The 12745-nt window shown below is 40.9% G+C and overlaps 1 protein-coding gene across 28 annotated transcripts in view; it reads right to left on the reverse strand.

Moving 5' to 3' along the window:
* PTK2 (protein tyrosine kinase 2) overlaps positions 1-12745 on the reverse strand; it is a 359211-nt gene that overhangs the window by 33181 nt on the left and 313285 nt on the right. For 22 of the 28 annotated variants that reach the window (XM_024102644.3, XM_024102653.3, XM_024102650.3 and 19 more), the window contains 4 exons: positions 12181-12292; positions 8796-8882; positions 7550-7687; positions 3206-3337 (listed from right to left, as the gene is read on the reverse strand). In XM_024102644.3, coding sequence (XP_023958412.2) covers positions 3206-3337; positions 7550-7687; positions 8796-8882; positions 12181-12292 — 469 coding nt within the window. The remainder of the gene's footprint in view (positions 1-3205; positions 3338-7549; positions 7688-8795; positions 8883-12180; positions 12293-12745) is intronic. The other 6 variants (XM_065586258.1, XM_065586257.1, XM_065586254.1 and 3 more) reach the window with 1 other exon arrangement.

Here is a 12745-nt window from a genome sequence, read left to right on the forward strand (position 1 = left end):
ATGCATCCAAGGGTGCTGAGGGAGTTGGCTGATGTGATTGCAGAGCCATTGAAAATTCGTGGTGATCGGGGGAAGTCCCGGACGATTGGAAAAAGGCAAATATAGTGCCCATATTTTAAAAAGGGAAAAAAGAGAACCTGGGGAACTACAGACTGGTCAGCCTCACTTCAGTCCCCGGCAAAATCATGGAGCAGGTCCTCAAGGAATCCATTTTGAAGAACCTGGAGGAGAGGAAGGTGATCAGGAACAGTCAACATGGATTCACCAAGAGCAAGTCATGCCTGACCAACCTGATTGCCTTCTATGATGAGATAACTGGCTCTGTGGATATGGGGAAAGCGGTGGATGTGGTAGATCTTGACTTTAGCAAAACTTTTGATACGGTCTCCCACAGTATTCTTGCCAGCAAGTTAAAAAAGTATGGATTGGATGAATGGATTATAAGGTGGATAGAAAGCTGGCTAGATTGTCGGGCTCAACAGGTAGTGATCAACGGCTCAGTGTCTACTTGGCAGCAAGTGGAGTGCCCCAGGGGTCGGTCCTGGGGCCGGTTTTGTTCAACATCTTTATTAATGATCTGAATGATGGGATTAATTGCACCCTTAGCAAGTTTGCAGATGACACTAAACTGGGGGGAGAGGTAGATACGATGGAGGGTAGGGATAGAGTCCAGAGTAATCTAGACAAATTGGAGGATTGGGCCAAAAGAAATCTGATGAGGTTCAACAAGGACAAGTGCAGAGTCCTGCACTTAGGAAGGAAGAATCCTATGTACCGCTACAGGCTGGGGACCGAGTGGCTAAGCAGCAGTTCTACAGAAAAGGATCTGGGGATTACAGTAGACGAGAAGCTGGATATGAGTCAGCAGTGTGCCCTTGTTGCCAAGAAGGCCAATGGCATATTGGGCTGTATTAGTAGGAGCATTACCAGCAGATCGAGGGAAGTGATTATTCCCCTCTATTCAGCACTGGTGAGGCCACACCTGGAGTATTGTGTCCAGTTTTGGTCCCCCCACTACAGAAAGGATGTGGACAAATTGGAGAGAGAACAGCAGAGAGCAATGAAAATGATTAGGGGGCTGGGGCACATGACTTACAAAGAGAGGCTGAGGACCTGGGGTTATTTAGTCTGCAGAAGAGAAGAGTGAGGGGAGATTTGATAGCAGCCTTCAATTACCTGAAGGGGGATTCCAAAGAGGATGGAGTTAGGCTGTTCTCAGTGGTGGCAGATGACAGAACAAGAAGCAATGGTCTCAAGTTGCAGTGGGGGAGGTCTAGGTTGGATATTAGGAAACACTATTTCACTAGGAGGGTGGTGAAGCACTGGAATGGGTTACCTAGGGAGGTGGTGGAATCTCCATCCTTAGAGGTTTTTAAGGCCCGGCTTGACAAAGCCTTGGCTGGAATGATTTAGTTGGTGTTGGTCCTGCTTTGAGCAGGGGATTGGACTAGATGACCTCCTGAGGTCTCTTTCAACCCTAATATTCTATGATTCTAAGTCTTCAGCAATTAGGAAACTAACTGGTACAGAATGCTGCAGAATGTCTCCTCAGCAACACTGAACACATCAAACCTGTATTCCACTCCTCTACACTTGTGTCTCATAGAATACTGAGCCAAGTTCAAGGTCTCAGTTGTTTTTTTCAAAGCACTCAGTGCCCTGGGCCCAGAGAACCTACAAGATCACCTAAAGCTCCACGAAGACAATTGTGGTTGATAAATTTGTCCCTTTGGCACAATGGAACTTTCTGCAATGAGGGTAAAGCTCATCTGTGCAAGGGACAGTTTTCTTGGGGGCCAATTCAGGACAGTAGAACAGACTCCCACAGGAACTAAGGACCATCATAAACCTCACTGCCTTCCACTCTAAGTGCAACATCCTCTTCTTTGCCTTCTATGACAAATATTCAGCAACATGTGTACATTATAAAAAAATTCTAACACAAAACATTCTACTGTGCACACTTCTCCCCCTGGGGAAAGGATGAAAAATCATGAGAAGAAAAAAAAACACATGACAGATATTAGTCATAATGCTTAATGTACTAATGAAAGGTGCTCAGTTATTATAGTGGTAAGCATGGCATAAGAACCTATATAGAACAGAACAGAGCATTGTTCCTCATCCTGTGGTCTGACTGTGCTGTCTCTGTAGCATTCCCAGTAGAATCATAGAATATCAGGGTTGGAAGGGTCATCTAGTCCAACCCCCTGCTCAAAGCAGGACCAATCCCCACCTAAATCATCAGCCAGGGCTTTGTCAAGCCTGACTTTAAAAACCTCCAAGGAAGGAGATTCCACCACCTCCCTAGGTAAGTCATTCCAGTGCTTCACCACCCTCCTAGTGAAAACGTTTTTCCTAATATCCAACCTAAACCTCCCCCAGCTGTTGGTCTGAAGAGTGAGCATCTGAACACAGAACTTGAACTCTGAGTCTGTGTTTTGCTGCTAATATAGATGTTTGGGAAACTAGAGTTTGATTCTCCCTGAAGACATGGGTTTCACCCCAGAAAAGCAAGACTGTAACCTTGGCAAGAAAAGAAAAGGGATGATTCATCTGCAGAGATTAGGAAATCAAACATATTGCTCTCCACAACTCCTGCTTGTTTTTTTTTTTAAAAATTACGCCCTCCCATCAATTTCTCCTCGAGCAGAAAACTGGACAACTCTTTCAAGAGCCAGGGTTGCCAGATAAATGTGAGATTACCCCTTCTCCAAGGGACTGAGCTCTCTCTGCTCTACCTGCTCGGGAGCAAATCTGGATGCCCACACAATAGCATTTTGCACCACCCCTCATAATCTCTAGAGGCCTGAATGTGGAAAACAAATGTGTGATGAAGATCCAGATATGGATCACAAGAAAAACAGCTGCTCAAGAAGTTTTAAAAACTGGATTTGTTTGCCAAGCAAAACTTTTCATTTCAGTTATCAGTTTAAAAAGTCAATATTTCAGATGTCAATAACTGATGATATCGAATCACATCATGTTTGTGTGGAACAGACAGAACTTTGTATTTAAAATAGACAGTTGAGAGGCATATATTGTGCTATTAATTGAGGACTAAGCTGGCTCAAATAAATGCCACTTAAGTTTCAGTAGTAACTTATCTGTTCAATTAATATTCCTGTTACACAGAAACTATTAATTTTAATAAGCTTTAATTGTTGACTGCTACTGAGATTAGTGGTACTCTGCAATGTATTACCAGGAATCTCTCCTCTTTTTCAAGCCAGCGCTGGTCTTCCTCCATTTCTTGTTGCTGTCGTATCAATCTCTCCTCCATTAGATGTGTTGGTAGGACCTGTCCCATTCCTCGCATGTCCAAAGTGCCAGAATCCTAAGAGGGAAAGCTCAAGGGTTGCCATTTGCCTACCATGGCAGAATGTCATGGGACTCAATAGTTTTTATACACAGTTGTGAAAACTCTTGTATTATAAGAGAAGGGATTTAGAAAACCCAAAACCTAGAGTCTATGTTCTCAGCTCTACTAAAATATTAAAGTATCAGAGGGGTAGCCGTGTTAGTCTGAATCTGTAAAAAGCAACAGAGGGTCCTGTGGCACCTTTGAGACTAACAGAAGTACTGGGAGCATAAGCTTTCGTGGGTAAGAACCTCACTTCTTCAGATGCAAGTAATGGAAATCTCCAGAGGCAGGTATATATCAGTGTGGAGATAACGAGGTTAGTTCAATCAGGGAGGATGAGTTGCTCTGCTAGCAGTTGAGGTGTGAACACCAAGGGAGGAGAAACTGTTTCTGTAGTTGGATAGCCATTCACAGTCTTTGTTTAATCCTGATCTGATGGTGTCAAATTTGCAAATGAATTGGAGCTCAGCAGTTTCTCTTTGGAGTCTGGTCCTGAAGTTTTTTTGCTGTAAGATGGCAACCTTTACATCTGCTATTGTGTGGCCAGGGAGGTTGAAGTGTTCTCCTACAGGTTTTTGTATATTGCCATTCCTGATATCTGACTTGTGTCCATTTATCCTCTTGCGTAGTGACTGTCCAGTTTGGCCAATGTACATAGCAGAGGGGCATTGCTGGCATATGATGGCATATATAACATTGGTGGACGTGCAGGTGAATGAGCCGGTGATGTTGTAGCTGATCTGGTTAGGTCCAGTGATGGTGTTGCTGGTGTAGATATGTGGGCAGAGTTGGCATCGAGGTTTGTTGCATGGGTTGGTTCCTGAGTTAGAGTTGTTATGGTGCGGTGCGTGGTTGCTAGTGAGAATATGCTTAAGGTTGGCAGGTTGTCTGTGGGCGAGGACTGGCCTGCCTCCCAAGGTCTGTGCCCCTTCTCTACCTACGCTATATTGATGACATCTTCATCATCTGGACCCATGGGAAGGAGGCCCTGGAAGAATTCCACCATGCTTTCAACAGCTTCCACCCCACCATCAACCTCAGCCTGGACCAATCTACACGGGAGGTCCACTTCCTGGACACCACCGTACAAATAAGCAATGGCCACATTAACACCACCCTATACCGAAAACCCACCGACCGCTACGCCTACCTTCATGCCTCCAGCTTCCACCCCGGTCACACCACACGATCCATCGTCTACAGCCAAGCACTGAGGTACAATCGCATCTGCTCCAACCCCTCAGACAGAGACCAACACCTACAAGATCTTCACCAAGCATTCTCAAAACTACGATACCCACACAAGGAAATAAAGAAACAAATCAACAGAGCCAGACGTGTACCCAGAAGCCTCCTGCTACAAGACAGGCCCAGAAGAGAAACCAACAGAACTCCACTGGCCATCACCTACAGTCCTCAGCTTAAACCTCTCCAACGCATCATCAATGATCTACAACCCATCCTGGACAATGATCCCTCACTTTCACAGACCTTGGGAGGCAGGCCAGTCCTCGCCCACAGACAACCTGCCAACCTTAAGCATATTCTCACTAGCAACCACGCACCGCACCATAACAACTCTAACTCAGGAACCAACCCATGCAACAAACCTCGATGCCAACTCTGCCCACATATCTACACCAGCAACACCATCACTGGACCTAACCAGATCAGCTACAACATCACCGGCTCATTCACCTGCACGTCCACCAATGTTATATATGCCATCATATGCCAGCAATGCCCCTCTGCTATGTACATTGGCCAAACTGGACAGTCACTACGCAAGAGGATAAATGGACACAAGTCAGATATCAGGAATGGCAATATACAAAAACCTGTAGGAGAACACTTCAACCTCCCTGGCCACACAATAGCAGATGTAAAGGTTGCCATCTTACAGCAAAAAAACTTCAGGACCAGACTCCAAAGAGAAACTGCTGAGCTCCAATTCATTTGCAAATTTGACACCATCAGATCAGGATTAAACAAAGACTGTGAATGGCTATCCAACTACAGAAACAGTTTCTCCTCCCTTGGTGTTCACACCTCAACTGCTAGCAGAGCAACTCATCCTCCCTGATTGAACTAACCTCGTTATCTCCACACTGATATATACCTGCCTCTGGAGATTTCCATTACTTGCATCTGAAGAAGTGAGGTTCTTACCCACGAAAGCTTATGCTCCCAGTACTTCTGTTAGTCTCAAAGGTGCCACAGGACCCTCTGTTGCTTTTTAAAATATTAAAGTGGCACATCAAAAAGGACACATTCCAGTTGTAAACATTTAGTTTGCCCTGCTTATTATTGGAACGGAATGAACTTTAGAAATCTGTTTTACTTTTCAATAATTTTGATGTGCTTTTTTTTTTTCTTTTCTTTTCACAAAGCTTGGATGATGAAAACAGATTTGTCGGTATTACTGTCTGGGTCTTGGGCACTAGCACAATGTTTGGGTTGCTAGCACTGCAGGATAATGTTTCTATCCAAACAAACAAACCCTCCTCCCCACCTATTTTTACTGACACCTTTGAAAAATATCATGGGATTATTTCTAATAGTTTTGTAAACTTCTTGTTCTACAGAATCTAAATTTTGAGCCTAATGTACCTGACACTGTCCCCTTAAGTGATACTGAAAACACTAACCACAAGAAATGTAGGGTGGGGTTTTCATAGGTGCCAAAGGAAGTTTGGTGCCCAACTCCTATTGAAATTCAATGGGATTTGGTCACCTGACCCCCATACATTCCAGTGAAAACCTCAGCTGTAATGTATTAGTGATGAATATGCACAAAACACATCATGTTCTTATACTGCCTTCTCCTTCACCCCTACTTGAGCACAAATAGAGCCAGATTCTATTGTTCTTATTGACTAGTTGGGGGATTTAGGGTATTACTCTACCAGCGTAAGAAGGAAGAAACATTTTCATCATTAACTAGCCCAGGAGTAGGCAACCTATGGCACCGGTCTGGGGGGGCTCTGCATTTTAATTTAATTTTAAATGAAGCTTATTAAACATTTTAAAAACTTTATTTACTTTACATACAACAAATAGTTATATATTATAGAATTATAGAAAGAGACCTTCTAAAAACGTTAAAATGTATTACTGGCACGTGAAACCTTAAATTAGAGTGAATAAACGAAGACTCGGCACACCACTTCTGAAAGGTTGCCGACCCCTGAACTAGCCATTCCAACCTCATGGAGGAATCCTACACCACCAACTATATATAGTGAAGGTACCAACCAGTACAGTATAGGCAGAACATATGGTCAAGTCAAACTAGTGCTCTCTTGGGCAAAGAAAAGCACAAATATGGGTTTCTTTGCATGACACATCTCTGCTGTCCTGTATTTAGCAGAATATCCCACTTTTCAGTTCTGCTCATGCAATTACAGGTAGAGAGAGAAGAGCACCACCACAGGGAGCAAAGAGACTTAGTAAGATGGGAGCTGCATGAGGACCACTACCATGACGAGACAGAGAAAATAAGGAGAGATGAAGGGACTGCAGGGAGAAAGGAAGGGAGGACGGACGGACTGTTGGAAGGGGAATGAAAAAAGAATTAGAAGGACAAAGGGGAGGGTTGGGGAAAGAGTTTGGCAATCTGTGTGGTACTTAGTGGCGTTGGGATGGTGAGAGGTATGCTGTGATCATGGAGAAACCTTGGATTCATAAAGTGCACTAGGTATCCATGGCACTATATATTTTTTAAATGGATGATGAATTAATATATATTTTATTTAGCATAAACTTGTCTCCTTCAATAATAAGTAATAACAACTTTGCTCTTTTGCGGTGCATTTTGTCTGAGGAATTCAAAGTACTTTATAACCATTAATTTAGTCTCAACACCCCCAAAAAGGAAGGTAAATACTAATATCCCCATTTTAGCAATTAGTGAACTCAGGCATAGGTGCACCACAGCTTGCCTAAGCTCATGTAAGAAACCAGTGGTAGAACAATGAACAGACTCCAGTCACGAGTCCCACTCCACTGTTTTTATTGATGAATAATATTCCCTTCCTTCCTTAATCAAACCATTTTAAAACTTCCAGGTAAATCGACTTAGTTTCCCTAGATTAAACTCCAGAGTTGTATTTGCAATTTTTTAAAAAAGCTTTAGAATGCAATTACTGTACAATGTACAATACACTTTGTGAAAATTCACATTACCTCCAGGGTGGGGGGCCACATTGATATTTCCTGAGGGCGATGGTTCCAGGAATCTGCTTGATCCAAAAGAGATGCCTGGCCAGGATAAATGCTGCCTGCCATGGCTGGTATCCCATGAGAACCAGGATAGCCAGAGACCTATAAAAAGAAAATGCTTGATGATCATATTAAGGCCCCCAGTTAAGCTCTTCCATGTTTGATGATTCTCTCTCATGTGGCCAAAACAGAGAGCATAATAAATGCCTCATGGCAGGAGATGAAGTCAATTAAAAAAAAATATAGAGAGAGAATCAGAAGAAAGGTCAGCAATTAAAGCTGAAATATGACATACTCACAAATACTGCTTTAACAAACCACATGTTTATTGTGTTAGAACAGGTGTCCTCAACTAGTGATAAAAGTTATGTTTTAACCCTAGTAGTAGAGGACATCAAAATCCCTTAATGAACAAAAACATATCCATCAGTACATTTTCAACACAAGGAATTACACACTCTCATTAATGTTAATAGGAATCATGCACATAGCTCCCTATGAACTATGCTAAAAATGTACCCCCTAGTGTATGTTACAAGCTTAAATCCTGAGTGACAGCATGTAATTATCATAGCGGCAGGATGGCCTGACAAATTCCTTCTCTATAGAAAAATCAAAGCAATTTTAATGAGACTGAAGTGTTCTCATTTTAAAAAATGCTGCTTCATGCAGCTTTGAGCAAATCTAAAAATTCTGAAACAGTTCCATGACAGAAGATGTTTTAAATTTACTTTGATGGTACAAGACCAAAGTTAAACAGGCAAGTATACTATGTGTTAACATTTGGAGAGGGCTATCAACTCGACGGAACATGAAATGCTTCAAAGAACTCACTGGGGAACACAGCATGAACAAGGCCAAGGTAATCAGACCACTTAATCCTATTTTGACATGCAAGTGACTTTGTTAGCCAAGTGTAAATTGTCACATGCATGTTACATGAACACTGAACTTCCTTGATAAATATGAGAAAAAGTTTATTACTGTAGTTTTAATTGACTGGAGAGTCAGACAAACAGCTGACTTGCTTGCCATTTGGAATCAACCTACCAGACTCAATTCTGGTGTTACGCTGGCGTAAATCAGAAGTATGTCTATTGAACTCAATGGAGCTAAACTGGTGTACACATGAGGAGAAAGAGACCCACTACATGCAAATGGATGATAAACTATTTTAAAACAGCAGGCACAAAGATAGATAATATTTTACCTGGTAATGATTGGGCGGTACCATATGCTGTGGACTAGGATAAAACCCTTCACTGGATCTTGGACTGGGATAACCAGGTCTGCTGGGCTATAAATATAAAAGAGTGCACTTTTTAAAGAGAACAATCATATAAATAAATAAATCAAAGTAAGTTATTTTCAGGAAAGGCAAATTTTCTCATACTGCTAAACTTATACAAGATGCGTCATGAAAGCAAGCTTCAAAATGTAAGCAAAAAAGGATTGTAGGAAACAACAGAGTTGAGTGAATAATTCATTCAATGAATTTTGCCTCTTTTTCTGTTTGCAAACAGTTTAGGCTAGTGGAATAATTTAATATTCCAAATTATTTGCTGAACAATTTCTATTAATAACTCTTGTTCTGTAGGTTCTTTGAGAGTAGCTGATTGTGAGTATCCAATAACCTGAACTATGGGTTGGTTCTGAGAGGACACACTATTAAAGCATAATAATTAAAATCAGGTTTCAGGTGTGAATGCTCACGTTTCCAAGTTCATAATCGGCTTCCTGCTAATATCTGCCAACATTTCCCATGTATTTTGACAAATGCTCCTCACAGTTAACTCCTTTGCTAGAATAGTGGTCTAAAGTACAGGTAAAGCACAGTAAAGTCTAAACACAGGTAAAGCAAACTGAATTATTTCTTGGAATGAATATTCACAGAAATTATCCTGAGAGACTCCCTGAGCTCTAATTGTTAATGTCCATGTAATTAACTGCCCCAAATTTTAACCAACATTTGAATTCCAAGACACTTGGATTAGTTATGCCTTGTTTTATAACCCATGCCCAGTATAGTGAAGCAGCTAGAAATGTCTCCCATTAGAATTGACAGCAGCATTAACTATAGGTGGCAGCAAGCAAGTGGCCACAAAACTCCTTGGCTGGCTATCAGATAACTGATCCCTTTCCTCTTTAGGATTAGTTGCAACACTTCCTGTAACTGTACATCGTCTGGACAATCATGAAAAAGTGAAAGAATTCAGAGGGTAATATTATACACTGTAATGTGAAAAGAAGCTTGCTATTTTGCATTGGCATCTAAGAGCCTATGATTTTGCTGGAAACTGAATTCCATGTCTATCTGTGGCCACTAAATGGTGGAGATATTGCTGGCGCGACATACTTTTATCATCTAGGCAGAGCAGCGCCACTACTTCATCATTGGTGGCAAGTTTGCTGACTTCTTCCCAGGGACATGTGATCAACATCAGCTTTCAAAAGATTTACACGTCTTTAGAGATAAGGAGGTGGTGTCGCTAGGTGCAGTGGGGAAGGAATCAAGTGCAGAGAAAAACAGTATTTTGCAAAATACTGCCTGATTGCAAGGTTTCTAACTGTACATAGGGACGAGATGGGGGTATGTCATTTGATAGTACTAACTGTTGTGATAAACTTTGTTGTGAGTCTACTGGTATACATACAGTTTTGAATGAGAAGTCTAAAACCCTTCACTGTATGTGTATAATGGTGCTGAAACTCTGTCACAATGAGAAGAAAAAGAAACCAAATGCCATCATGGAGGAACTAATATGGATTCTAAGAGTCAAGTCTTAAAAGAAGCATTAAATCCCATGTTGACAAAATTAATCTAACTGGTTTTCAAATCATCAGTACACATCCTGAATATTTTATGGAGAAACAGTGTAAAGTGATGCCTTAACTCTGCAGCTAAATTTCACATCTATAGAGCCACATATATAAAGAGAGTAACTTGAACAGGAACAAAAATGATCTAAACCCCTCAAATAGAAAATGATGCACAATAACGTGGGTATCAGATTTCAAAATCAGCATACTTGATCAGGTCCCAAAGCTCATAAAATCACTGTTCTCAAAGGTGTTAATGATGTGCTTTTCTAACAGTTGTAATTCTTCATTCATTACATTAAAAAAGCATTTAGTGCACTCAGATTAAGCCTTAGAAGGCAAAATTTAATTCCTTCATCAAACAAGGTTTTAAATTATTAACTACCATTGTTATTATGGGTCATGCAATTTATTTCCTTTTGCCAATGTATATATTACTGACTATATAAGCATTAAATCATGCCCGTTAGGCCAGGTCTATATTACAGACCTATGTCAGTATAACTACGTCACTCAGAGGTGTAAAAAATCCACATCCCTGAGTGACATAGTTATCCTAACCGTAACCCCCTGTTTAGATAGTGGTATGTCAACGGGAGGGCTTCTACTGTCAACATAACTATTACCTCTTGGGAAGGTGGATTAACTATGCAGATGGGAGAGCTCTCATAGGAACATCTTCACTTAAGAGCTGCAGCAGCACCGATGCAATGATTTAAGAGTAGACCTGCCCTCAATCTTAGTTGATTAAATAGGTCAATGGGGTTTTAAAAATTCATTTTAGAACAAAAAGTTCAAACCATTTTTCCATGGGCTATGTTTCTTGTCCTGTTGTCCCTATTAAAGTGCAGAAGCGGGGCTCACAACTCTCTCAGCCAACAAGCTAAAGATGGTAAAAAAAAAAAAAGAAAAAAAAGAAAAAGACCCCACCTTTTGCCAGGAATGTTTATGGATGTGTGTGGCAGAAACAGCAGCTGCTGGCTTCCGGGTTTTCATGGTCAATTAGCTGGTTAAAACACAGCCAATATTTGGCACTGGGATGGTGACTGAACTCAAGGAGAAGCTAGTCAAAATATTTGTGCCCAATGGCTCCTATGAGGAGACACTGACAATAGTGGACTTTGGGGCTACTCAGCACCTTGCAGGATTAGACTTCAAGACTGCACGGCAGTGGTGTCCAGATGGATAGCAGATAGACATACCAATGAACATACAAAAAAAAAATACTTAAGGATCCTTTAAATTATAAAAGGGAAATCTTCAGAGAGGAATTGTAACAGTCTCATCAGAATAAAGTAAAAATCAATTGAACTCATTTCTATCCACTCACTATTATGGTATAAACTTTACTTTGTGATTGTCAGGGATCTCACTAGCTATTAATTTATGAGAAATAACACAGACAGAAAGAAAGGGAGAAAATGTTTAGCTCTAGGCAAAACAATTTAATGGCAAACTATTCTGGTCTTTTTCAAGTTACATGACCATGAGAAAAGAGAGAAACCAGAGAAAAGTTAATACAGTATTGGCTAACAGTCTGACCCAACACCACAAACCTGCAATACAAATCAGCTCTAAGGCTGGGTCCTTAAAGTGAAATCCATCTGAAATAGTGTAAAATTAGTTAAGTGTTATCATGAGCAGCAGATCACCAAACAGGGCAAGAGGAGGGAGCCTTCTGGCTTCTCTCATCACTGAACAATATTTAACAGGTTAATGGAATAAAATAATAATATTGTTGAATGTAAAGTATGTGTTAACAAAAAGTTAGCTACCTTGGGAGGGGCTTCATCTGATCCTCCTGAATCCCAGGACACTGTGACTTGTCGCCTTGATTCCATTCTCATTCGTTCTTCTTGCTGCAGCTTCTCTTCCTCCAGTATTGTACTAAGGAGAAAATAAATGTTACACTGATGATAAGTAATATTCTGGTTCAGTGTGTAATAGATGCTATCTCCAAATTTCTTTCAAACCCCCAGATTAATGGATCTCAGCCCGCAGACTGTCAGGAATTTACAAGGCAAATAAGGCTGCTTTTAAATAGGGAGAGGGCTGGTTAGGTTTCATAAAACTAATACTAGGGGAAAATACCTTTGCAAAATTAGCAGCTGAAACACAACAATCTTGATATGCAAAGACACATGGTAATGAAAGACATTTTTAGAAAATTATGGGTGATGCTGTAGAAGAGTTTTTCACATGTGAACATTTCTTTTGATCTAGTGGCACAAGGCATAATTATACTGAGAAATCCCAAGAGGCAATTAATCAAGCACATACTTGCAAACATTTATTTTTCATATGGAAATATTCTATTGCATCTCTGCAAAGGTATAAAAT

The sequence above is a fragment of the Chrysemys picta genome, chromosome 2 (genome assembly GCF_011386835.1).
Source record: "Chrysemys picta bellii isolate R12L10 chromosome 2, ASM1138683v2, whole genome shotgun sequence".
NCBI classification, from domain to species: Eukaryota; Metazoa; Chordata; order Testudines; family Emydidae; genus Chrysemys; species Chrysemys picta.